The 25,189-nt window shown below is 49.5% G+C and overlaps 1 protein-coding gene across 1 annotated transcript in view; it reads left to right on the forward strand.

Annotated features, from left to right (window-relative positions):
- LOC123072890 (uncharacterized) overlaps positions 1 to 25,189 on the forward strand; it is a 63,669-nt gene that overhangs the window by 22,735 nt on the left and 15,745 nt on the right. The window contains exons 4-9 of the mRNA XM_044496560.1: positions 4,163 to 4,424; positions 4,615 to 4,834; positions 4,920 to 5,043; positions 5,754 to 5,993; positions 6,469 to 6,957; positions 7,998 to 8,372. Coding sequence (XP_044352495.1) covers positions 4,163 to 4,424; positions 4,615 to 4,834; positions 4,920 to 5,043; positions 5,754 to 5,993; positions 6,469 to 6,957; positions 7,998 to 8,372 — 1,710 coding nt within the window. The remainder of the gene's footprint in view (positions 1 to 4,162; positions 4,425 to 4,614; positions 4,835 to 4,919; positions 5,044 to 5,753; positions 5,994 to 6,468; positions 6,958 to 7,997; positions 8,373 to 25,189) is intronic.

Genomic DNA, 25,189 nt, shown 5'->3' on the forward strand with positions numbered 1-25,189 from the left:
GTGGACGTCTGGGATGTTGCGCTGCACCTGGCTGAATCTCTGTATGTACTTGCGCAGGGGTTCTCCTTCCTTCTGGGCGAGCAGATGAAGATCGCTCTCGTGGCCATGGGGTTTGTGGCCGCCTGTGAAGGCGCCGACAAACTGATGGCACAGGTCCACCCACGAAGAGATGGAGTTGTCCGGCAAGTGCATGAGCCAAGATCTGACGTTGGGCTTGAGCACCAGCAGGAAGTAGTTGGCGAGGATCTTCTCGTTGCGCCCCCCGGCAGCCTGCACCGCGATGGTGTAGACGCTGAGGAACTCTGACAGATGTATCCTGCCATCCGGCGAGGCTGTGGTGGCCGCCGCCTCCGTTGCCGGACTGCTCAACAACTAGCACATCCTTAGCCTTCCTCTTTCTGTTGTTCCGCCCCCGGTTCTTCTTTGCCGGAGGGGCGTCCTCACTGTCAGATCCTTCTGCTCTTGCGTTCTCTCCGGGGAGTCTCCTCCCCTCTTCAGCCCGTGCACACTTGTCGGCCAGAGCATATAGCTCGCTGACATCTCTGATTTTGCACATCGCCATCTCCTCCCTCATCCTGCGGTTACGCACGTTCTGATGGAACGCGCTGATAACCGCGGCAGGGTGGAGGTCTGGGATGTTGCGCTGCACCTGGCTGAATCTCTGTATGTACTTGCGCAGGGGTTCTCCTTCCTTCTGGGCGAGCAGATGAAGATCGCTCTCCTGGCCATGGGGTTTGTGGCCGCCTGTGAAGGCGCCGACAAACTGATGGCACAGGTCCGCCCACGAAGAGATGGAGTTGTCCAACAAGTGCATGAGCCAAGATCTGACGTTGGGCTTGAGCACCAGCGGGAAGTAGTTGGCGAGGATCTTCTCGTCGCGCCCCCCGGCAGCCTGCACCGCGATGGTGTAGACGCTGAGGAACTCTGACGGATGTATCCTGCCATCGTACTTCTCGGGCACGTCTGGCTTGAAGTTCTTGGTACTGGGCCACTGGACCTGCCGCAGCTCACGGGTGAACGCAGGGCAGCCTACCGCGTACGGCAAGTCGCCTGGTTCCCCTGGCGCATGCATATCGACAGTGGGCCCAGCGCGCTGGTCAGATTGACGCCGCGCTTCTCTTCGGCGCTCGATGCGAGTGCGAGCGTCTTCGTGTCGTCGTTCTTGGAGAACTTGGCGTTGATCGCGGTGAACTCGCGGGTCCGACGACGCGGTAGAGTCGGTGTCGAGGTTGGCCCGGCGAGTCGGCGACCTTGGCCTTCGGGGCGGGGAGTGCACGGTGGTGGCATCCCCAGCGGTCTTGTCGGCGTCGGCTCGCGCCTGGGCGTCCTGCCGGGGCTTCGATGTGCTCGGTTGCCGGGGCTTGTCGCCGTTGGCGAAGCCGATGAGGCTCTGAATGACGGCCCTCCAGTCGTCGATCTTGTCTGGCGCTGGAGGGTAATCTAGAAGCAGCTGGGCTCGGGCCAGCGCTTCCTCTGGAGTGTTGGGTGGCGGTGGCGAGCGACGCGAGGTGCGGGATACGCTCAAACTTCTAACAGTGTTAGAAGGAGCGACATCTCGTCCAGGTGACCGCACTGCGCTCGTGCCAGCGTGTTGACGCGTACGTTGGCCTTGAGCGTCCCGCGACCCACCAGCTTGGCCTTGTTCCAACGCGAGCACGATGCTAGGAGCACCGTGGCGTTGTCGATCCTGCAGCTCCTGGGAACGGTGCGGTGGATGTACAGACGCTGAACCTTGCGGGGCCTTGTCCTTAGACCGGTGACGATGTGAGTCCCCCCGCCGGCGCCCTCTCCTCCGCCGGCGTCCACCCCACCGCCCGTTTGCTCCGGTGGCGGTAGGATAGTCGTAGACGGAGCGGCCACCTCCGAAGTCTTCTTCTTCGGTGGCATGTCGATGAAGATGTTGATGTAGCGCGCACAGACGCCGGATCAGATACGCACGACCTCGACGCCCCCCTACCTAGCGCGCCAAAGATGTCGTGGGGAACGAGCACCTATGGGGCAGGGAGCCCCTTTTCGGTCCGGCAGGGAGCGGAGGGCGCACGAAGAGCAGATCGAGGCGAAAGCACGCGGGGGATTTTACCCAGCTTCGGAGCTCTCCGGAGAGATAAAACTCCTACTGCTGCTTTGTGTTTCTATTCTGTTCTTGCTTGAAAGCGTGGTGTGTTGTAGTTTCGAATGAGTCGAACCCCTTCTACGTGCGCATGGGCCTCCTTTTTATAGTCTAAAGGGGTCACCGACAGGTGGCAGCGTAGAGAGAGAGGTAAAAAAGTAAAAACGGGGGTTGGTACAACCGCTATCAACAGTGCCCCCTACCTAACTCTGACGGCAGGGGACAAGGGCATTTAATGCCCGTCCAGTCGCCCAAACAGTGCAAGGAAGCGACCGTTAGGAGCGCCACCGCCTGCCACGATGGCCTTCTCGTCATCTCCTCTTGCCACCTCGCACCGCTTGGCTGCACAGCGCCTCGCCACGTGCTCCTGGGATGGTCCTGGGGCGACACGTCGTCGGATGCGCTGGAGCTCGGGTGCAGAGTGGCAGCCTTTCCGCGACAAGCGCCTTGCCGCGGCCGTTGTCTTGTCGCACCCGCAAGCTTGCCGCCCGTCGGGTCTTGCCGGGACGCGCGGAGCGTCATGGCAAGTTTTCTGAAGTGCCTTGGTTGGCCTTCCCGGCAAGCTAATCTTGCCGGGGTCTTGTCTTTCCCGGCAAGCTCCTCTTGCCGGGGCCTTGTCTTCTCGGTTAACACTTTGTTCTTGAATGGCAGTAATATGAATAGCGAAGGGTCTTGGCGGACGCCCGGCAAGCCTTGCCGCGGGACACTGCGACTGCCCGTGCACAAGTTCGGGGTACTAAGGTACCCCTACTTTAGTACACCGACAGGTCGGCAAAGAATATCCCATCGTGCAAGATGGTATATTTTCTTCTTGGCCTCATCTGACCGCCAGAAGAAACGAGATCTAAATAAATCAAGTTTTTTCCTCACCCCTTTCGCTACCTCGAAGAAAGATAGTAGGAACATCAGCATGCTAGTAAGTACCGAGTTAATTAGCACTAGCCGACCACCATACGACATTAGCTTGCTCTTTCAGAAACTAAGCTTTTTTTCAATTATATCTTCGATGCACTTCCATTCTTTATTTGATCACTTATGGTGATGAATCGGTATGCCCAAATAACTGAAAGGCAAAGAACTTAATTCACACCCAAACAATTGTCTATAAGCGTCTTGTTCTTCTTTAGCCTTTCCAAAGCAGAATAGCTCGCTCTTTAAAGTTTATTTTTAATCCTGACAATTGTTAAAAGAGACACAATATGAGCGTCATATTGCGTGCTTTTGCAGTGTCATGATCCATATATAGGATAGTGTCGTCAGCGTACTGTAAAATGGAGACTCTCACATCAACCAAATGAGGGACTAGTCCTTCCACTTGACCGTGATGCTTGGCCCTGCCTATCAGAATGGTCAACATATCGGCCACTATATTAAATAGGAGAGGAGACATTGAATCCCCTTGTCTCAATCCCTTGTGTGTCTGAAAATAGTGACCGATGTCATTGTTAACCTTTATTCCGACACTATCCTTCTGGACTTGACAACCCACTTGGTTCCGCCAAGCCTCACTAAATCCTTTCATGCGCATTGCCTGCTGAAAGAAATGCCACTTAACTTTATCATATGCCTTCTCAAAATCCACTTTGAAGATAACCCCATCTAGCTTCTTCGAACGAATTTCGTGCAGCGTTTCATGCAGAACGACAACCCCTTTAAGAATGTGTCTCCCAGGCATGAAAGCTGTCTGGATCGGTTGCACCACCGAATGAGCAATCTGTGTCAATCGATTGGCGCCTACCTTTGTGAATATTTTGAGGCTCATGTTAAGAAGACATATTGGCCTAAATTGCTCGATCCGAACTGCCTCTTCTTTGTTTGGTAATAGAGTAATCATGCCAAAGTTAAGATGAAACAGTTCTAAATGACCGTTAAAAATAATAATGAAACACTACTGGAAAAAAAGTTCCATTGGTAGATGCAGAATTTTATCAATATCACCGCTATGTCTATGTGCTATACTGCCAAGCAAAATACTTTGGGGTGGTATGTTGCCAAAACAAATTGTTGCATTGCATCTTCAGATAATTTCTAATGTCATCCAAGTTTAAACAGGGTGTCCTTCAAAATGGACAAGTTGCTGTGAAGAGGATAAAGAACAATCATACCATAGATGAGAAAGTATTTCGTCGGGAGGTTAACAACTTATTGCATGTCAGCCATAAGAATATAGTTCGGTTTCTTGGCTTCTGTTCTCACACAGAACATAAAGTATTCGAAAATGAAGAATCGAGAGATTACATTTACACCGAGAATAGAGAAAGAATACTCTGTTTCGAGTACGTCAACAACGGAAGTCTTGAAAAATATATTACAGGTACACCCTGGATGTGAAAATTTTCTCTCTTTATTATATTAATATATTTCCTTTGTCAAAAACTTCTACTCTTCAATAACTGGGCCACAGATTATTACGGACTGGCTAACAATTATATCATTTTTTATGTCTAACAGTGCACAAATAAATGTTGAAAGACCTCACGCTCCTCCTCCTTTTTGTTCTGCAGATGAATTAAGAGGGCTTCAATGGGACACTCGCTATTCCATACTAAAAGGAATATGTGACGGTCTGCAGTATCTTCATGTGGAAAAACATATTATTCATATGGATCTGAAGCCAGCAAACATACTAATAGATTATAATATGGTAGCCAAAATAACTGATTTTGGCTTATCAAGAATGGAGGAAAATGCACAAACAAAAAGTACAACCCGTTTTTCATCACCGTAAGCATTTTCCAAAACAACAAACTTCTTTTACCTTCGTTACAATTCATTTTATATGTTCTATAATTAAAATATTCTCATGCAGAGGATACACCGCTCCAGAATACATAGACAAAGGCAAAATGTCAGTCAAGTATGATGTGTATAGCTTGGGAATCATAATAATCGAACTGGTGACAGGACAAAGGAGTATTCCCGATAGTAATAGTGTAAGAGTTTTTCATATTGTAGGTGGCCTGTTTTTACAGATTTAGCAAAAATATTTCTGTTGCATACAGTTAGAAGGTTGGTATGCCTATGGCTCGATGCAAAAATAAAAACATACAATTTTTTCGGTTAAGAAGGGTAATACAGTCGCATGTTTTATCGATATTTAGCTTCATGACAATCCACAAAATTCTGCACGTGACACAATAAACACCTGTTTTGTGCCCCTCATTTTTCTTCCTCATGCTTCCTGTAAAGTGGGTATTCCCAGAGTCTAGACAAGGTACCCCCGGTCCGAAACCTTGCAACTTTATTCATCTTGTGACATGTCTAATATATGCCCATTACAGATCTAATGTTGACTAACTTGGACAACAACCGAATATACTCTTTCAAGTGTTTAAAATCCGTTAATTTAATCAAAGGGGAAATAAGCTAAGTAGTGATTAAGCACCCCATAAATGTTTTAAGGGAATAGGAATTTGCATCTCTAATGCATTTCTGCCTAATTTTCATTACAACCAGCGGATGGCATATTGAATTTTTCTTGGTGCCACAGTTTAAATTAGATCTAAAACATGATGTGTACATAACTGTTATCATAATGATGTCTTGATTCCAGAACCGTGCCGACATGGTTTTTCTACCCTATGCTTATACAAATCATGGGAATTGAATGTTTTGTCACTATATCAGCCTTGTCAAATGGCAGGTACGTAGAAGATGGAGGCACAGATTCCATAAATCAGGGAAAGAAACTCTATTCAGATGCCAACAGATAGAGAAACTCATTGAGATAGGGCTACTCTGCCAACAAGATGATCCCTACAAGAGGCCTTTTATATCAGAAATAATACATGTTATCAATGAACTGGAAAGCACATATAGTAAAATCAGCAATACAAACGAAAAAAGTAGAATCAGCAATGCGAACGAATCTACGATAGGGCAGGTAAGTTCATGTGCTCCTCATAACTTCAATAACAGTCCAATTGTTCCTACATTGTTCTTTAGATATCATTGTTTTGTTTCAAAGAGAGAAGATGGAAGCAAAGTCTACGTGACATGGTCCTTAAGGAAGCCCTATGTACATGTAAATGCACACGAGAAACAAACCAAGAAAGTGGATCCTACATTGTGGCAGAGGACTCTTAGATATATGCTTGGATGCACTGTTTCTTCTAAGCACTCATATATGAAAACAATTGAAAGTGATATTATACAAGCAAGAGAGTGTGCCTATTACCATGACCTGGTGTTTAATTTCCATCAATGCGAATCCAAACATTTTATTAAAATTAAAAAGATCCATTACCTTTTGGCTACTATTCTAATTGTAGAAGTTTCCACCTTTTGAACACAAAGCTTATGAGATTTTATGAAAAGTACATCTCACTGTCACAAGGCATCTTGGTTTGTTCTTACAGATAAGCCCCTACTTGGAGGATGACATGCTTGTGATTGAGCCGCTCGAGTTATGCTTTCCTTTTGAGCTCAACACTCAGATATCATGCTCACTTAAGCTAACCAACGAGACAAATGATTTTATTGCATTCAACGTTGAAACGACAAGCCCCCTGCCATACTGTATACAACCAAATAAAGGCTTTGTAGCTCCACGATCGAAGTTTGGTGTCGACATAACATTGCAACCACTGGACAAGGCACCACAAGATAAGTACACGGGTGATTTCATTGTGCGGAGCACCAGAGTGAATGAAAATCTTGAGGACATAACTGAAGATATATTCAAAAGACAGGAGGGTAAATTGGTGGATGAGGTGAATCTGACGATTACATATAAGGCCGAGGAACCCGAAGTGGATGTGCCACTTGGGTCGCCTATAATTTCAGACACAAGAATTTTGCACGGTCCACATGTATCCACAGTGCTGTCAACCGAGGTAGAATCCAAGGTGAGCATGGTGACTTAATTAAACTTGTGAAGAGTTTAATCACCTTCATTAGCTGAACATACAATTGTTTAAGAATTTGATCTACTCGGCTTGGGTATAACTACACATGCACATTAACCTAATTAATATTTTACATAGAGCGTCCAAATATTTGCCATATTGGTTTTCTGGTTGACAACAAAAGACTAATCCTCATTGCGATTTACTTGAGTTGACTATGTCATTTGTGAGTTTTATGCATTTCAAAACATAGATAAATTTAAAATTATCATTGGGGAGACTAAATATGTGTCACTTTGGTTTTTTGGCTAAGAACATAATCTTGAATATTATTTATTTGGTTTGATTATATCATCTATCAGTTTTGTACATGTTTAGATTACCTTTTTAAGTAGACAAGCTGACTAGCTGCTAATCTCTGTGGAAAACAAGATCCATATGTCTGGCAGCAGTGTGCCTAGTTCATCATGACACCTACTTTCCCTGTTAATTAATTCCACTGCATCACTATTTTGTTAAGAATAAAATAACGGATGTACCCTAAACCTGAAGCTTCAAATGGTTGGCATCATCGGTATGCCTGATGATTAGTGTTCCAGGAATAAAAAAATGTCCTGTTGTGTTCACGGTCCCAGATTTGTCCCTGGTTTTTACTCTAATTTGAAAGGAACCACCGATGTGCTAACTCACTTCCTCAAATTTGAAAGTAGGACATGTTTTCACAAATTGCACTTACCAAAAAGAGACAGAATGACCCGTATTTGACAGGATACTTTTTTACTTCTGGATAATGGCGTCTTGCTTATTCACTCTACTATATAATAATAACAACCACTGGAAATAGTTTAGTATGAAGCTGTTGAAAGGAAAACAAGCTGGAAAATTATCTCAAAAAAGTGAAATGGGCTATACTTGAAACAAAACTTGAAAGTTAGAATGTGCAATTTAAATATAGATACTAATTTAGCTGCAAGTTAGTGTTGTATAATTGAGTGTTTCTAATAGGCCCATTTATCCATGGATGTGGTATTATTTTGCAGATAAGTGCATCTACCTCAGATGAGGTGATCCAGTTTGATCCCCCCGAGCTCTGCTTTCCCTTAGTGCCAGATAAAAAGGTGTTATCCTCAGTTAAAATAACCAACATTAGAGATCTGTATGTCAGTATAGCCTGGTCTTCACCAGAAGAAAACTCCGCAATGTACGCCGTAACCTGTCCCTTATCGATCATGCCACCACGGTCCACACAATGGCTCACACTAACAAGAGAAGAAAAGGAAGATGCAGTAAAAGACATGCAGTTCAATGACCAAGTCTTTGTGTGGTACACAATCGTGGCCGAAGATATCAAAGTCTCCGACCTTGATTCGGAGGATTACAAGGAATATAAGAAGTTGCCTGTCGTTCTAACAAAGATAACTACACTATTTTTCTTTTGAGAAAGTTCACTAATTAGATTGCAAATTCTTATAGTCTAGTTATTTTCGAAAAGAAGGATAACCCCTGGCATTCTACATCAGGACGATGCATGCAGCCATATATTATTAAGAATGTACATCGACCCAAAAAATAAAGCAAAAATATAATATGAGGCTGCATGCCTGGCCACGGTAACTCCATCATATAGTCACTAACCCTATGTTACAAGACAACATGAAAACGTAAAATATACAACTCACAGGCTACGCTTTCAACAAGGAATCGCTGCACATGCGGCGATGATGGCGAGTCCAACACAAGCTTGCACTCCGGATTCTCATCCCCAAAGCCAAGTTTCAATCCACTATCTTTAGCAAGGTCACGACGTAGGCATGCCTCAACGTAGCCTGAGCAGAGATCTTGTGTTTCCTCCGGAGTGCATAAACTCGTCGTTAAAGTCGTCTGTACCATCATTCCTTATCCAGCAATCGACCACCTCGATAACAATATACTTCTGGAGAAGACACGGAAGACAAGGACGTCCCATACTGCATGCCTCCCGCCACTGTCGCACCACGTTTGATCCAGCAATAATAGGGTAAACATGACACCTCTGCCAGAGCCACCATGCATCACTTGCCGGTTGCAGGCATGACTTGACGCCTCTGCATGAGACGTCGTGTGTAGGATCCGCCGTCGGCGTATCTGTCAGGGGCTTCACCTGCCGGCGACACACATTGCTCGACGTCTCCAGAAGAGACGCATGTGTCACCTGCCGAGCCGCATCGAATCCGGTTTGCTGATGGAGGGGATGTCCCGTACCGCCGCCAACATCAGAACGGTCGTCACCTCCTCGTGATACGATCTCCGATAAGCCCACATGACCACAGATGATGTCGCCGTCCAAGAGGATGGGTCGCCGCCTCGATTTAGGGTGCTACAGGAGCACCCACCGCCACGCCAGCCGCTGTCGTCGGCCATACAACGGCAAACGCCGCCACCATCGTAAAATGGGTACTAGTGCCCGAATGTCACACGCGTTGTCCCTTGGTCAGCCGTGCTCAGCGTATCGTCGCGTTGTCGAGTAGGCCGCTACCAAATAGGCATCCGGGTCCACAGCCGCCGACAGATCCCCTCCCTCCAGGTCGAAGCCAGGAAACACCGGCGCCACGAGCCGCAGCTCCCCGACGGCCGCCGCGCACCCTACCTCGCCATGCTAATCATCCTGCCAGATCTGAGGCCGATCCGCGTGCCACGCACCAAGGCGCATGCTCGCGACCAGTCGGTCCGCCACCGCCTTCCCCGGAGCCATCCGGACTTTCTTGCCTCAGCGGCGGCAATCCGCGCGGCAAATATGATTCCCCCCATCGCACCTGGAAACTGGCGACTCTGACTCCGCTATAGCTTCCGATGTGCCGTAATGGCAGCAGAAAGCCTGAGAAGGCGACTCTGCTAAATCGATAGACCACAGAAGCAAAAGTGATGAGCCTTGTCACCGTCTTAGCTAGGAACACCTTCGTCTGCGCTGTCTAAGACAAAACCACTCAACTGGTGCCAAAGCGTAGACCACAGAACATGGATGCATGGTCGCCACGGCAGCTCACCACCCATCAAAACTACTCAACATCGGTCGTCGCCACACAAGAAGCCACCCATGGAACCATGCATCCATGTTGGGCCAACCATGCACGATCAGCCTACCAGGAACCAGGGACAGAGCTGCTACATAAATAATATTGTCAGCTGACACTACTAATACTTTTTTTTCGGAAAAACTTCCAATCTATTCATCTTCAATCATGGCAGTACAACGAACACCAGAAATAAAAATTACATCCAGATCCGTAGACCACCTAGCGACGACTACAAGCACCAAAGGGAGCCGAAGGCGCGCCGCCGTCATTGCCCCTCCATCACCGAAGCCGGGCACAACTTGTTGTAGTACACAGTCAAGAAATCGTCGTGCTAAGGCCCCATAGGACCAGCACCCCAGAACAGCAAACGCCGCCGATGAAAAATAACGTAGATCGAAAGGATCCAAAAAGAAGACACACGAACATAGACGAACAGCGACCAGATCCGAACAAATCCACCAAAAATAGATCTGCCGGAGACACACCTCCACACACCCACCAACGATACTAGACGCACTGCCGGAACGGAGGCTAGGCGGGGAGACCTTTATTCCATCTTCAGGGAGCCGCCGCCGTCTCACCTTCCTAAGTAGGACACAAACCCTAACAAGATTGGAAAAAAGACTAAAAACGGAGCCCTCCCGCCGGCCCTTGCTAGGATCCACCGCGCCTCCATGGCCCTAGGGCCACCGGAGACGAGATGGACCTGTGCCGGCACCGGCGAGAGGCACGAATCCTAACTTTCTTTCTTCACACTACTGATACTTAGTAAAACCTTCACTAAATCACTCTTCATTTTGTACGTATAAGCACACCCATCGAACTTTTCTTCTAGCTTCGTCTGACATGACTTAGGAACACCTTCGTCTGTATGTGTCACGTGTAGACGAAGGTTTTTTTTTTTTGAGAAATGTGTAGACGAAGTGAGGTGCTGAGACCTGGAGCAGTCCCAACTAGCTAGCGCAGCCCAGCCGCCACTTTTCAGATGACCAGCCACGCCATCGCGCCGGATGGGAAATGCGAGGGCCCACAAAAGAACCGCTCAGTCGCGCCCCCTAGGGGACCAAATTTTGTCATTTTGGGCCAAAATTGGCACCGGCGGTTGACGGACCCAAACCAAACTCAGCGCGCTAGGGGGCGACTTGGGGCGCCGTGGGAAAGAAAAATGGCGCCAAAACATCCCTCGCCAGATTCCCACGAGGTGGGCCTGCCGAGACAGCGACTAGGCTTCATTGTCCTCATCGCCTCGCCTCAGCTCGAGCGCGATTCAATGTCAAGGCTCCTGCCAGTCATCCTTCCATGATTGACACATGGCGCAGTGATGGCGAGCCGCCAAGCGTCCCGCCCTTTCCCGCCATGCGTCCACACCGCTCCCGCCCTCTCGCCGCTATAAAGGCCGACCTCGCCGCACACTCGCCATCTCTCTCGCCCACACAGCTCAAGCCCAGTGCCGACCACCTTTCTCGCCTTCTCTCTCGCCCGCACAGCTCAAGCCGTCACCACATAAGTCATGGCGGAGAGGTTCCCCGGCGATGGGGCGGCCACCAACGGCTTCGGCCGTCTCTGGCTTCATGAGTGGCGCGCCTGCTGCACGAGGCGGACTACCCAACGTCGCCCGACATGCGCATCCTGGGTGAGGGAGTCCTGGACTGAGGGGTCCTCGGGCTGCCGGCCTATCTTTATGGGCCGGACAGCTGGGCTGCGCTACAACTGCTGGAAGACCGAGCTATGAGGTGACCCCGTATGCAGATTGGAGATCTTCGGTGCCTTGGTGTGTCCTCCAAGGCAAGACGAGGAGAATCGGCATCTTTGTTCCTTCCTTGTAACCGGCCATGTAGAACCAGAGGGTTTAGTCCGTATAGGCTAGAAAACCATCATCATCCTACTCGCCTATGGTTTAGTTCATCCGATCTCATCATAGAGCTACTCTGTCATCCATTCATATACATCAATACAAGCAAGCATGACGTAGGGTTTTACCTCTTCGAGAGGGCCTGAACCTGGGTAATACCCTGCTCTTCGTCACTTGTTACCCATTGATCCAAGATCCGCAGCTCGGGACCCCCTACCCAAGATCCTTCGGTTTGACACCGACATTTGTGCCTTCGTTGATAGTTCCGTTGTTGGATCGCCGAAGGATCGATGGCTCATCTAACCGCTGGCAACACCGTCCGCATCAGCGACATCTTCGTCCTAGGCCAGATTTTCGTGTTTGGCAGTATCATACTACGCGCTGATCTGACTGGTTGCCTTGGCCAGATCGATGACTTCACCCCCCATGAGGCGACCGAGCGCGGCAGCCTAGAGTTCGTTGCTAGCCCGCGAGAAGATCTTCCTCTTACAAAGTCCTGGACTCCTATCAAAAAAATTGGCGAGCACGACGCCTTGACGTCAAGTTCGACAATACTGGTAGAAACTGGTATTGCACGGCGTCCGGCCTTAAAGCCCGAACCCACGAAACCATCCGGAGTACGCCTGGCCTAACACCGCTCGAAAATGATCTCCAACATCGCCGTAGCTGCGGCACTACGGGTTAATTCCGAAAACCCAGAGAGTACGGATCTAGCATCAGTAAACGATCTGCTAAATCGGTTTTGTGCCATGTGAATCTCCGTTGACCGGCCCTTTATCTATGATCATATTGGGCTTAAACCCGACGACAGGGAGATCCATACCCCGCCGGTTACACACCTCGTCGCCGTCGTCGAGGAGACGGCGGAGGGATCACAATCTCCAAGGTTAAAAACAAAATACACCCGAGTCTCCGATCATCCTGCCTAGGCTTCTGCCCCAGAGGATGATGTTCGCCAAAGGAAGGCCCGGAACCAAGCCCAAACGCAAAGCATGACCTCGAGCCTGCACAATTACACTCGACTGAAAGTCCGGCCGTCGAATAGGAAGCGCCATACACCGCGATAGAGCAGGCTGCCGCCTGGTGTGGTCACCTACTCCGGGTAGGGTCAATTACCCATCATTCGGGACCCGCAAGCAGCCCATCACCATCATATCTAAGTCCCTGGACCATGCCTGCACCTGGATGCGCAAGTCAAGGAATCCACTCGGACGACTCAGCAGCACTCGGGAGTCATCTTAGCACTCGGATAACCACACGTCACTCAACTCGGACATAGACGAGGAGAGGGACGTCGTGGGAGCTGCAACGGTCGAGGGATCCTAAGCAATCCATTAAGCCTAGTCAATAGCTACGGTTACCTATAACTGTTGTAGTTGAGGCTCATTACACTAGTAACGGAATATCATCAATGTCATTAAATGCCTCGGCGGCGTGGGAGACGTGGGCTGCGGTGCACTCTATATAAGTCGTGCTCCTCTCCACGCCCGAGCAAGCAAGCATTCCTGTAATCATACCGACCAAATCAAAGCAAGCCCCAGGGAACGAGACATAGGGCTTTTACCTCCACCAAGTGAGGGGCCTGAACTCGCTAAACAGCAAGTGTTACACCTACTTCGTAGCTAGACTCTGCCTCCTTATTCGTACCCCCTAGTACTCATTGTAAGGATAGTAATCCCGATAGTTGGCGCCCACTGTGGGGCTAGGCGTCTAGCAACAGTTCACGACGTAGGTTGAATTCATCATCATCGTCATGTCTGTCAGCAACGAGATTCACTTCGGGGCTCTCTCCTTCGTCGCTCACGACTCAGCGTGGCTGCGCGAGGCACCGCTAGACGTGGAGGCATTGCCCGTCTGTGGCGCGATGCACTTCTGTGCATCTTCTTAACAGATTCTTCTCCGACGGCCCTCGGCCCCGTGCCGAGTGGTTGCTCAACCCACCATCACTCGCCGTCGCAAGCACGCTGCGTATTCACGGCTACATCGCTAGATAAAGCATGATGTTGCCATTCAGGCAGCAGCAGCGCAGGTGGTAACTCTTGACTACGATGAGCCCGCCCTCGACCTCGCCAATGGGTCACTCAGCGACTCCTCCGAGGAGTCCGAGTCTGAGAGTACCAAGTCGTCTTCCGAGATCCTTATGGTGGCTAACGCCAATCACCGAGTGCCTCCAGGGCACGGGGCCCAAGGACGGCCACGCAGGTACATCTCACGTCGACACCAACGGTGGCATGGCTGGCCACGAGCAGTACGTGCCCCAAGCTCTCACTTGGGAGCAGCGGGAGGAGCTCCGTCAGCGAAACGAGAAACTCCTCAACACCCCATCACCGGAACATCTCCTGAGGCCTTGGCCATGGAGTCAACTCGCTTCGCCACTCTGGCCGAGTGTGATTGTCTCGAGCGGCTCCAGAGGGAGCTGGACGAGCGTGAGCGCTGTCTTCCTAGTGCCAGTTGGGAAAAGTGCCGGCTCTTCCCTAACGATCAGCCTCGTAAGTACCGAGTTCTCAACACTCCACTATAGAATCTGGCAGCTGCCACTCAGATCATGGATTCCCTCCAGCCCTCTGGCTCCACATGCGGAGAGGGGATTCGACAGATCCAGGCGCTCCTGAAGATAGCATTGTCATAAAACGCGGCAGTGTCTCAGTCCAGGGATCGGATGCACAGCGCAATTGTGCGCGTGGAGACGGTCCAGTCGGTGCACAACCTACTCGGCTCTAGCGGACGCCGAGCTGCTTCCTCTTCACGAGATCACCACGATGATCGGAGGCGCGATCGGGTCGAGTCACCCCGGTGCTATGACGACTACGATCACGCTCTGATGCCTCCATCACGGGATGGCACGTACGAGCGTCAGTCCTATGATGATAGACATGCACACGGCGATGATCGAAGACCGAGTCCCGCTCGCTACGTGAGGGACGCTCGCGACCCCCAGTTCAACACGGGATCCGTTCTTGCTCAGAACTTTGTCGACAAGCGCCACACCCTGCGAGAAGGCCAAGACCACGATGTCTTGAGTGGTTCCGTACCATCAGGTCCCGAGTGCTTTAGTCGCTACATTCGGGCGGCGGAAATTCCCCACAACTTCAGGTTGGCCACAAGAATAATTAAGTTAACTGGCGAGTCGAAGCCAGAAATTTGGTTAGAGGACTACCCGGTGGCAGTCCAGATCGGCGGTGGCAATGATAATGTGGCCATGAAGCACCTACTCCTGGTGCTGGAGGGTTACACCCGGGCCTGCTGGACTCAGCTCACGCCAGGCAGTATTTTCTTCTGGGACGACTTGGCGAGGGTATTCGTCAGGAACTTTGAGGGCACTTGCAAGAGGCCGGGTGGACTGGCCGAGTTGCAGAATTGTGTCAAAGAGAAGAACGAAACTCTCCGAGAGTACATTCGGTGGTGGACCACCTTGAAAAACACGGTGGAGAACATCACTGAACACCAGGAAATCTACGCCTTCAAGGCCGGAGTTCGTTACCGAGAGCTGAACATGAAGTTCAGACGAACTGAGACTCTGGTTCTCAGTCGAGCTATGGAAATAGCCAGTCGGTATGCCAATGTTGAGTAGGAGGACCAGCTGAGGAGCGGCAAATCTCGAGCTAGAGATGCCCACCAGTCGGATCACAAAGGCAAGAAGAATAAGTGAAAGGCTGACGCTGGAGGGGGTGTCGAGGCCGCAACTCTGGCCGGCCAAGTCAAGAACAAGGACCCCCAAAAGCAGAAGAAGGAATGCAGAGGAAAGAAGCAGGTCACAAAGAAGAATGATATTCTTGACCAGCCCTGCCAAATACACACCAACAAGGGATGAGGAGGCCAACCTGATTTTTTCCAAACACACCACTCGGGAGTGTCGGTTCCTGAAGCACGAGATGCGGCAAAGTCCCCCTGGGGACAAAGATGAGGACGATGACGATGAGGGCATAAGTGCCTCCGGGTATGCGAATGTCGAGAACGTCTTGATGATCTTTGTCGACATAGAGAGCAGGATTCACCTAAAGGCCATCAACCGAGAGGTGAACATGGTAGTTCCAATTGTCACCAATTATCTTGATTGGACCAAGACGCATGTCACCTTAGACCAATCGGATCACCCGACCCATATACCTACCCCTGGGTGGTAGGCTCTGGTGGTTGACCCGGTTGTTGGTGGTACCCAACTGCGCAAGGTTTTGATGGACGGCGGCAGCAGGCTCAACCCCATCTATGTAGACACGTTGGAAGCAATGGGCATTCAGATGTCCCATCTCAGCAAGAGCAGCATGTAGTTCCACAGTGTAATAACAGGGAATAAGGCCAAATCACTCGGGCAGATCGCCCTAGATGTGACATTCGACGAAAAGACAAACTTTCAGAAGGAGCGGCTGACTTTCGAGGTGGTGGACTTCCAGGGTGCTTATCATGCCATCCTGGATAGGCCCGCCTACGCTCATTTCATGGCCCGGCCATGTTACATTTATCTTAAACTTAAGATGCCAGGGTCGAATGTTGTGATCACCATCACCGAAAATCGGAAGTTAGCCAAAGAGTGCCTTCAGAAGGGCTCTCAAATTGACGACGAGCAAATGGCGATGGCCGAGTTAGACGAATACAAGAAGGCGGTGGACCCAAGCGAGCTGATGATGACCAAGAAGTCGATTGTGGAATCCGCTTTCCAGTCAGCCGGAGAAACAAAGCTAGCTCACATCCACCCGAAGGACCCGAATGTACCCCGACCAACATCTCAACGACGTTGGACAGCAAATAGAAGCCGAGCTCGTCTAGTTCCTTCATGGGAACTGTGATATCTTTGCATGGAAACCTTCCGACATGTCGGGTGTTCCCAGGGGACTGGTCGAGCACAGAGTACGCGTCGACTTGAAGGTGAAGCCTGTCAAGGAGCATCTTGGACGGTCTTCTACCGAGAAGCGCAAGGCAATCGTCGAGCGGATCGCGCGACTCTTAGCCGCCGAGTTCATCCGAGAGGTGTACCACTCCGAGTGGCTCGCCAACGCCGTCATGGTGCCAAAGAAAGACAAGTCTAATCGCACGTGCGTAGATTTTAGACATCTCACCGGGCCTGCCTGAAAGATCAATTTCCTCTCCCCAGCATAGATCAGATAGTTGATTCTACTCCCGCATGCGAGAGGTTATCATTTCAGGATGCATACTCCGGGTACCTTCAGATCCGACAGTATGGCCTCGATGCCATTCGGTCTGAAAAATGTCGGAGCCACATGCATGCGCATGATCCATAAGTGTCTATGACAGGAGATTAGTTGGAATATATAAGCCTATATGGATCACATCGTGGTGCAAGTCGAGGAAAGGTTCAGACCTCCTGACTGGCCTCGCTGAGACATTCACAAATCTACGTGAGTACGACATTAAACTCAATCCAGCCAAATGTACATTTGGCATCCCAGCGGGCAAGCTACTCGGATTCCTCATATCCGAACGTGGTACCGAGGCCAACCCCAAAAAGATCAGGATGATCATCCGAATGAAGCAACCGGAGCGTGTCTCCATGACGACGTGTAGCTCCTCACAGGCTGCCTGGTAGCCCTGAGTAGATTCATCTCTCAACTCGGTGAAAAGGCGCTGCCTCTTTACCGACTGATGAGAAAGTCTGATCGGTTCGAATGGACTCCCGAAGCGCATGCCATGTTCGAGGACCTCGAAGCTCTGCTCTCCACCCAGCCAATGTAGCTGCTCCGTGCAACAAGGAGCCCTTGCTCTTGTACATCACGGTCACATGTCAAGTTGTCAGCATGGTCCTAGTGGGGGAGCGGGAAGAAGAGGGCAAGGACTTCAAGCTCCAACATCCTATGTACTACATCTCTGAGGTCCCGACGCCTTCTAAGCGGAGGTATCCACACTATCAGAAGTTAATATACGGAATTTATTTGACTGCGAAGAAGGTGGCACACTACTTTCAAGAGCACTCGGTCACGGTGGTTAGTGACGCCCCTGGCCGAGATCATGCACAATAGAGATGCCATAGGCCGAGTGGCTAAATGGGCCATTCAACTCCTTCCACTATACATTAAGTATGAAGCCAAGAAGGCCATCAAATCTCAGGCTTTGGTTGATTTTCATGCCGAGTGGATTGAGCAGGAGCGGCCCGTCCCGAGTGTTCCCAAACACTGGATGATGTTCTTCGATGGTTCCAAGATTCTAAATGGCCATGGAGCCGGAGTGGTCTTAGTGTCCCCCAAAGGCGATCGACTCAGCTATGTTATTCAGATTCACTTTGATTCCTCCAAGAACGAAGCTGAATACGAAGCCCTACTGTACGGGCTCCAAATGGCAATCATCCTGGGGATTCGCTGACTGATGATGTATGGCGACTCGGATCTGGTGGTAAATCAGGTCGTGAAAGAATGGGACGTCTGCAGCCCGGCGATGATGGGCTACTGCAATGCCGTCAGGAAGTTGGAAAAGAAATTCAAGGCTCTGGAGCTCCATCATGTGCCTCGACTCAAGAATCAAGCATCAGATGACTTGGCCAACATGGGCTCCACTTGGAAGCCCGTGCCCAAGAACGTAACGTGTTCCTAGAGCACCTATAATCGCCCACAATCAAGGAAGATCCTTTTGTGGAAGAGCCCCCGCAACCAGTCGGTCCTTCCAATCCGACTGAGGTTGATATCCCCGCAGTAATTGACTTGGTCCAAGAGGTCCTTGTCATCATTCCTGAGTGGCCCATACGTAGCCTACTTGCTTTGGCAGAAAGTCCTAGAAGATGAAATTGAAGCGCGATAGATCGTCCGTCGATCCAAAACCTTCACTATCATGGGGGAAGAGTTGTACAAGAAAACTGCAACTTGAGACACTCAATGGTGCATCTCGCTGGAAGAAGGACACCATATCTTATAGGAAATTCACTCAGGATCCTACGGACATTACGCGTCCTCTCGGACCTTAGTCGCCAAGGCATTTAGGGCTGGGTTCTATTGGCACCGAGCCAATCAGGCCGCTCAAGACATAGTGGACCAGTGCGTCGGGTGCCAGTTTTACAAGAATCAATCGCACAAACTGACGTCTGCTCTCAAGACTATTCCACTCACTTGGTCGTTCGCAGTCTGGGTCTCGACATGATCGGCACCCTCCGAACTAGAGCGAGTGGTTTCACTCATCTGCTGGTGGCAGTGGACAAGTTCACCAAGTGGATTGAGGCCAAACTCAAAAAAAAGTTGGACTCAGCCACTGTCATTCAGTTTATTCAGGAAATAATCTTTAGATTTGGAGTCCCACATAGTATCATCAGCGACAATGGGGTCCACATTCGAATCGGACGAATTTCGTGAATTCCGCCACACCCAAGGCACTCGGGTCGACTACGCCTCTGTGGCGCACCAGCAGTCGAATGGCCAAGCCGAGAGAGCTAACAGACTCGTACTTCAAGGATTAAAACCTCATCGCATGCGCGACTTGACTCACGCCACAAGAGCATGGGTGACTGAGTTGCCTTCAGTCCTTTGGGGATTGCGGACGACTCCGAATCGATCCACCAACCGCACCCCATTTTTCAGGGTATACGGGTCAGAAGCAGTCTTGCCGAGTGATTTGCTCCACAATTTTCCCCGAGTGGATCGTTACTCGGAGGCTGAAGCTAAGGAAGCTAGGCAAGACGGCTTAGACCTTCTGGAGGAAGAATGTGAGCTGGCGCTCATAAGGTCAACACTTTATCAACAAGACTTGCGCCACTACCACGACAGACACGTCGGAGGGCATGCTTTCCTGGCTCCCCCCTGGGAGGGGGCATTCGCCAGAGGAGTAGAAGAGCCCATAACTTGGAACGCAGATCTGCTCCGCAAGCTTCATACTTAGAATAAAATTTTCTCCTTTGTAATAGTTAGTTTGAATGAACCTAGATAAATAATTAAAAGAATCACTTCTTCCCATACTTTGCCTAGTTCGGCCCATGGTCGCATTCACTCAGGTGACGAATTGCATTTGGAAGCTAACACACCTCCAGTGGGTGAAGAGAGGAGAGAAAAACTTAGCCGCGAACCAGCTTTCACCTAAGTTAAAAATAACTCGAGTGAGGATCTGATCTACACTCGGAGGCTTAAGTGCAAAACCAGTTTTTCCTTGAGTCAGAAACCAACCCGAGTGAGGATTTGCTCCACACTCATGGTCTTAGCCACGAACCAGCTTTCGCCTAAGTTAAAAATAATCCGAGTGAGGATTGTTCCACACTCGGGGGCTTAGTCGCGAACCAGCTATCGCCTAAGTTAAAAATAATCTGAGTGAGGATATACTCCATACTCGGGGGCTTAAACGGGAACCAGCTTTTGCCTAAGTTAAAATAATCCGGGTGAGGATCTGCTCCACACTCGGGGGGCTTAGACGCGAACCATCTTTCGCCTAAGTGAAAAATAATCCTAGTGAGGATCTGCTCCACACTCGGGGGGCTTAGCCGTGAACCAGCTTTCTCCTAAGTTAAAAATAATCCGTGTGAGGATTTGCTCCACACTCGGGGGCTTAGCCACGGACCAGCCTTCGCCTAAATTGAAAACAATCCGAGTGAGGATCTTCTCCACACTCGGAGGCTTAGCTGCAAAACCAGTTTTTGCTTAAGTGAAAACCCACCCCGAGTGAGGATTTTCTCCACTCTCGGGGACTTAGCTGAGAATCAGCTTTCGCCTAAGTCAAACAAGAACTCAGAAAGAAAATAAATTCTCAAAGGGTTGGGCAACAGCGTAGGTGTCGGCATGGGCGTAGGCGCGGCCGTCAACGGCATCTGGTTCAAGATAAGGCCACGCTCCGCCATGTACCATGCCTTGACATGCTCTTCCATTGAGAATGCTAGGTCGGTATTCCTCATCTTCGCGGCGACGTTTGTCCGGAGTAGGTCGAGATTAACGATGCTGGTCTTCATCAACGCCAATGATGTCATCGTCTTGCTCATGGAAGCCGGGGTAGGAGGCGGTTGCGAACGAGCGGCTCGTGATGATCTCTTCCATGTCGGCTTTCATCGGGTCGGGGTTGCCGAAATGCGACGAGGCTTGCGAGAAGGGTAGGGCGCCATGCCATAGAGGCGGCGGCGGTGAGGCAGCGTAAGCCGCGGCAAGTAGGTGCACGGGGGGTACTGGATGCGGGAGAACACGGGCGAGGGTGTGCGCTGATCGGGGTTCATCACACCGGCGGGAGGTGATCGTTGGCCATGTGGAAACGTGATGTTGGGGTTGAATCTGCCATGGACGTCGCCATCAGAATAGCCAAGCGAGGGGGCACAACACTAGTAGAAAAAGGGTCAAATGTGAGACACATTAGTCCCGGTTTGTAACAGAACCGGCACTAATGTGTCCATTAGTGCCGGTTCCAACGGCTAGGCGGGAGGAGCTCTTTAGTACCGGTTCGTGGCGAACCTTTAGCACCGGTTCGTTCCACGAACCGGTATTAAAGGGGTGGTGGCAGGCTGGCGTCAGGCCGGGGCCCCACGAGCCCCTTTAGTCCCGGTTTGTGGCACAAACCGGTACTAAAGGGCCATCCTTTAGTACCGGTTCGTGCCACGAACCGGCACTAAAGGGGTCTAACCTATAGTCCCGGTTGGAGACACAAGCCGGGACTATATGGCAATTTTCAAACTTGGAAAAATCATAACTAAATCATCCTAATTCAGAAAAATACATATAATATATCAAAATTTGCAGAACAGAAAGATCGATCCGCTGAAACAACAAGTTTTCCGTTTCGACAATTTTTTAAAATCTCAAAATTCCAAAGGGAAAATAGAGTTTTTGGACGTTTTTTTGACGTTTTGTGCCTTTAGTGCTAGGGTTTAGATTTTAGAGTTTAGGGTTAGGTTTTATGGTTTAAGCCCTTAGTTTTTACTGTTTAGCATAGAGTTTCCAACGTTTTAAGTCCCGGGATTAGGGTTTAGGACAATTTTTGAAATGACAAAATTGTAAAAGGAAAAAAAGATATGCTCTAATTTATGTTTTTTTAATTTTGGTTAAATCTGGTCAAACTATGGTCAAACTACTTATTCAAGAAATATTAATGTTGCTACATAATTATTAAAGAATATTAGTGTTACTAAATAATTATTTCAATTTTTTGAATTTTGGTCAAAACTGGTCAAACTGTGGTCAAACTATGGTCAAACTATGGTCAAACTGTGGTCAAACTATGGTCAAACTATGGTCAAACTGTGGTCAAAGTTATTCAAGAAATATTAGTGTTACTAAATGTTTTTTAGAATAATAGTTCCAAACACAAACAGTGAAACGTGTGACCTAATGCTCAAGCTAAACTGCTGAGGGTTAATAGGATTGACAGCTTACATTTGTCAGGAAAACAACAAGTGCAGACTTGGAAACGAAGGAGAATAGAACTCGAAAGTTAAGCGTGCTCAGGCTAGAGTAGTGAGTGGATGGGTGACCGTCCGGGAAGTTAGATGATTTGGAATGATAAGGGGTGATTAGAGATTAGATATTAAATTGAGTAGTGGTGAGGGGTGATTAGAGATTAGAGGTTAAAATAATTCAAAAAATGTTTCTTGCGTTTCCATGAAGGAAACCATGGTTAATATGACAACCCAAAGAAAGGAACCCATGAAGGAACTATTTTCTTCGGAAGATGTTTCTTGCGTTAAAAAGTAATATAACATAACTCTCCGCACACGTTTTGTCTGTTCGTACCAAATGGACGGATTGGTTGGTTGCCCGATGTGATTTCCTGTTACCACATGTCACATAGTACGGAACACTCTCCAGCCATTGGCGGTAGTTGCAGAAGCCGATGGCCGGTTAAGACAACAGTTACATTGCGGATGGATAACGTTTGATGTAAAGTAGATTGATACATAGAATCAAACACTTTATTCTTTGTCCAGACTGTCTATTATATACTATCTAGGGCACAGTCTTCCTGAGAGTATCGCACAACCGGCATCACATTATCAAATACCAATTAAAGAGGTATTTCTTGCCCATCCGGCCCTGCCGGTCCGACACGCGCCATGTGTTCTGGCTCGAGTTTGGTAAAATAGGTCTTCACCATGGCCCTTGCCTCATGTGCTCCCTCTCGGCAAGGTGATATCTTCCATAACTCCAAGAGACGCCGAGCTCCTTTAAACCGATTGACAAGTTCAGCCATCCCTTCTGGAGACGTCTCGGTCAGCCATAACGCCTTTACCAGACTGTTCATAGCCTTTCGAGCTCGCTTGTGCACAATGGATAGTTCCTTCAATAGGTTCCCTCCAAAAGAGTTCATCTCTACTTCTGGGTGCCCGGTGGGGAGACCTATAAAGAGACACGGCATAGCTTTTTACACGTCCAGAATACACACGTTCGTCACGTGATCATAAGCAGAAAATCACTCACCGAACATGGTGCCTTTCAATCTTTGGTTCTCCTCAAGAGCTTTCACAACGGAGTCTTCAACCTCTCAATCTCTTCATCCTGCTGCTGCTTTTCCACCTTGAGTTTATTCTTTTTCTCATGGCTTCGGGTTATTACCCGGCGGCCGGCTGCCTCTTGCGCTTTGGCGTACCTTTGGGACTCTTTCGCCGCGTCCAGATCCCTTTGCAGCTGACCTATGGACTCAGTTGCTACAAAGGACACCTAGCTCAAACAGTGCAACCTGGAAATTCTGGCGTATTGAACTTCCTTATTCACCATGCGCTTCCCTGGTGAACTTCTTGACGTCCTCCAGCTCAGCCTTTGCAGCAGCCAATTGTGTTCGGTGTAATTCCAGGTCCACAGACAACTTTTTATTTTGTTCTTTCAAGACCTGCACAATACCGCACATATATACGCTATCCATCCTTAACTCGGCCGTCCCGCCCAAGTTAAGGCTTGATGGTTACAGGGTTAGGATTTGTGTTTGGATTTCAAACTGAACCCGTACCTGCATATTGGCCGACAGCAGATTGGCAGCTCCCTCAAGGCCAGTTCGGCAGCTCTGAGGTATGCGTCTACCGAACTCAAATCATTGAATTCTAGATGGGAAAACGCAGCATGACGCAGGGATTCTTTCCGCCGCCGGTGATTCATTACGCTTTCATCTTCGGAGTTGGTAAGCGAAACATCCCTAGAATCCGCTGGGGCCTGGTCTACGGTGGTTTCCGCATTGACCCCATCCGAACAGCAGGCCTCTGTTCAGTATTATTCCCGCGCATCTCCTTGAGGTCTCTTTTAGAGCTAAACACGCCGTGTGTGCTGGTGTCCGAGTAGTACTCGTATGCTGGTCCGATTAGTGCTCCAACATGAAACTGACTAGGTTTAGCTATAGGGTAGCTAGCTTAGTATATATACGTGGGTACCTCCTTGTAGTCTTACAACGAAAAAGAAAAGATCAAAGCAATACAAAGTATTCAACAGGCTCGACACGAGCCTGTGGCCATCACAACGATTCAGTGCCTTCACGTTCGTTCGTTCTTGTCGAGAGGTTCCGTCGAGAGAGTTGAGTTGATTCGATCCATCGCGGCAAGCGAGCTTCAACAGGTCGCCTACGTACGTGCACTGTTGCATGCAAGATCCATCAAGCTGCTAGCTAGCTTGCTTGCTATCTTTGCACTACGTGTGTGAGATCCTGGGTGATTTGATCTAGGGATCAAAACCAACAATTGGTATCTAGAGCCTCGACGATCTACGATGACGGACAGCGACGCTGAGTCGGTCAATTCCGGCAACGGCGGTTCCAAGGTGAACAAGAAAGGCGACAATGTGAAGAAGGGCGGCAAGTCAGCAACAAGTGGTGGCGGAACGGGCGGCGCCAACGTACAGGCGCATCGCAACATCCCCATCCAGTACCCGATGCTCACCGACGCCAACTACGGCGTGTGGGCGGTGAAGATGAAGATCATTCTCCGAACCCTTCGAGTGTGGGAGGCCATCACGGACGACGACGTCGACAAGGAGTGCGACGAAGGTGCCATGGCCGCCATAGCCCAGTCTGTGCCGGATTCCGTGCTGATGACATTGGCGGAGTTCGAGACAGCAAGAGAGGCGTGGAACGCACTCAAAGAGATGAGGATCGGAGAAGATCGCGTCACCAAGGCTCGGGCACAAGTGATGAAGCACCAAATTCACAAGTTGCAGATGGAAGAAACTGAATCAGTGAACGACTATGCCATGCGTCTGACTATATTGGTGGGAGAGATCCGCGCGCTTGGTGCAAAGCTCGAGGAGACCGAGATTGTGGAGAAGTTTTTCAGTTCGGTGACTGATAAATTCACGTACATCATCGGCACGCTCGAGCAGCTTTACGACATCGACGACATGACCATAACGGAGGCGATCGGACGCTTGCAGACATGGGAAGAGAATGCTCGTGGTTGTCGGAAAGGCAAAGGAGGAGGTGATGACCAACTCATGTACTCACGCGCAGATTG

The sequence above is a fragment of the Triticum aestivum genome, chromosome 3B, assembly GCF_018294505.1.
Source record: "Triticum aestivum cultivar Chinese Spring chromosome 3B, IWGSC CS RefSeq v2.1, whole genome shotgun sequence".
Classification (NCBI taxonomy): domain Eukaryota; kingdom Viridiplantae; phylum Streptophyta; class Magnoliopsida; order Poales; family Poaceae; genus Triticum; species Triticum aestivum.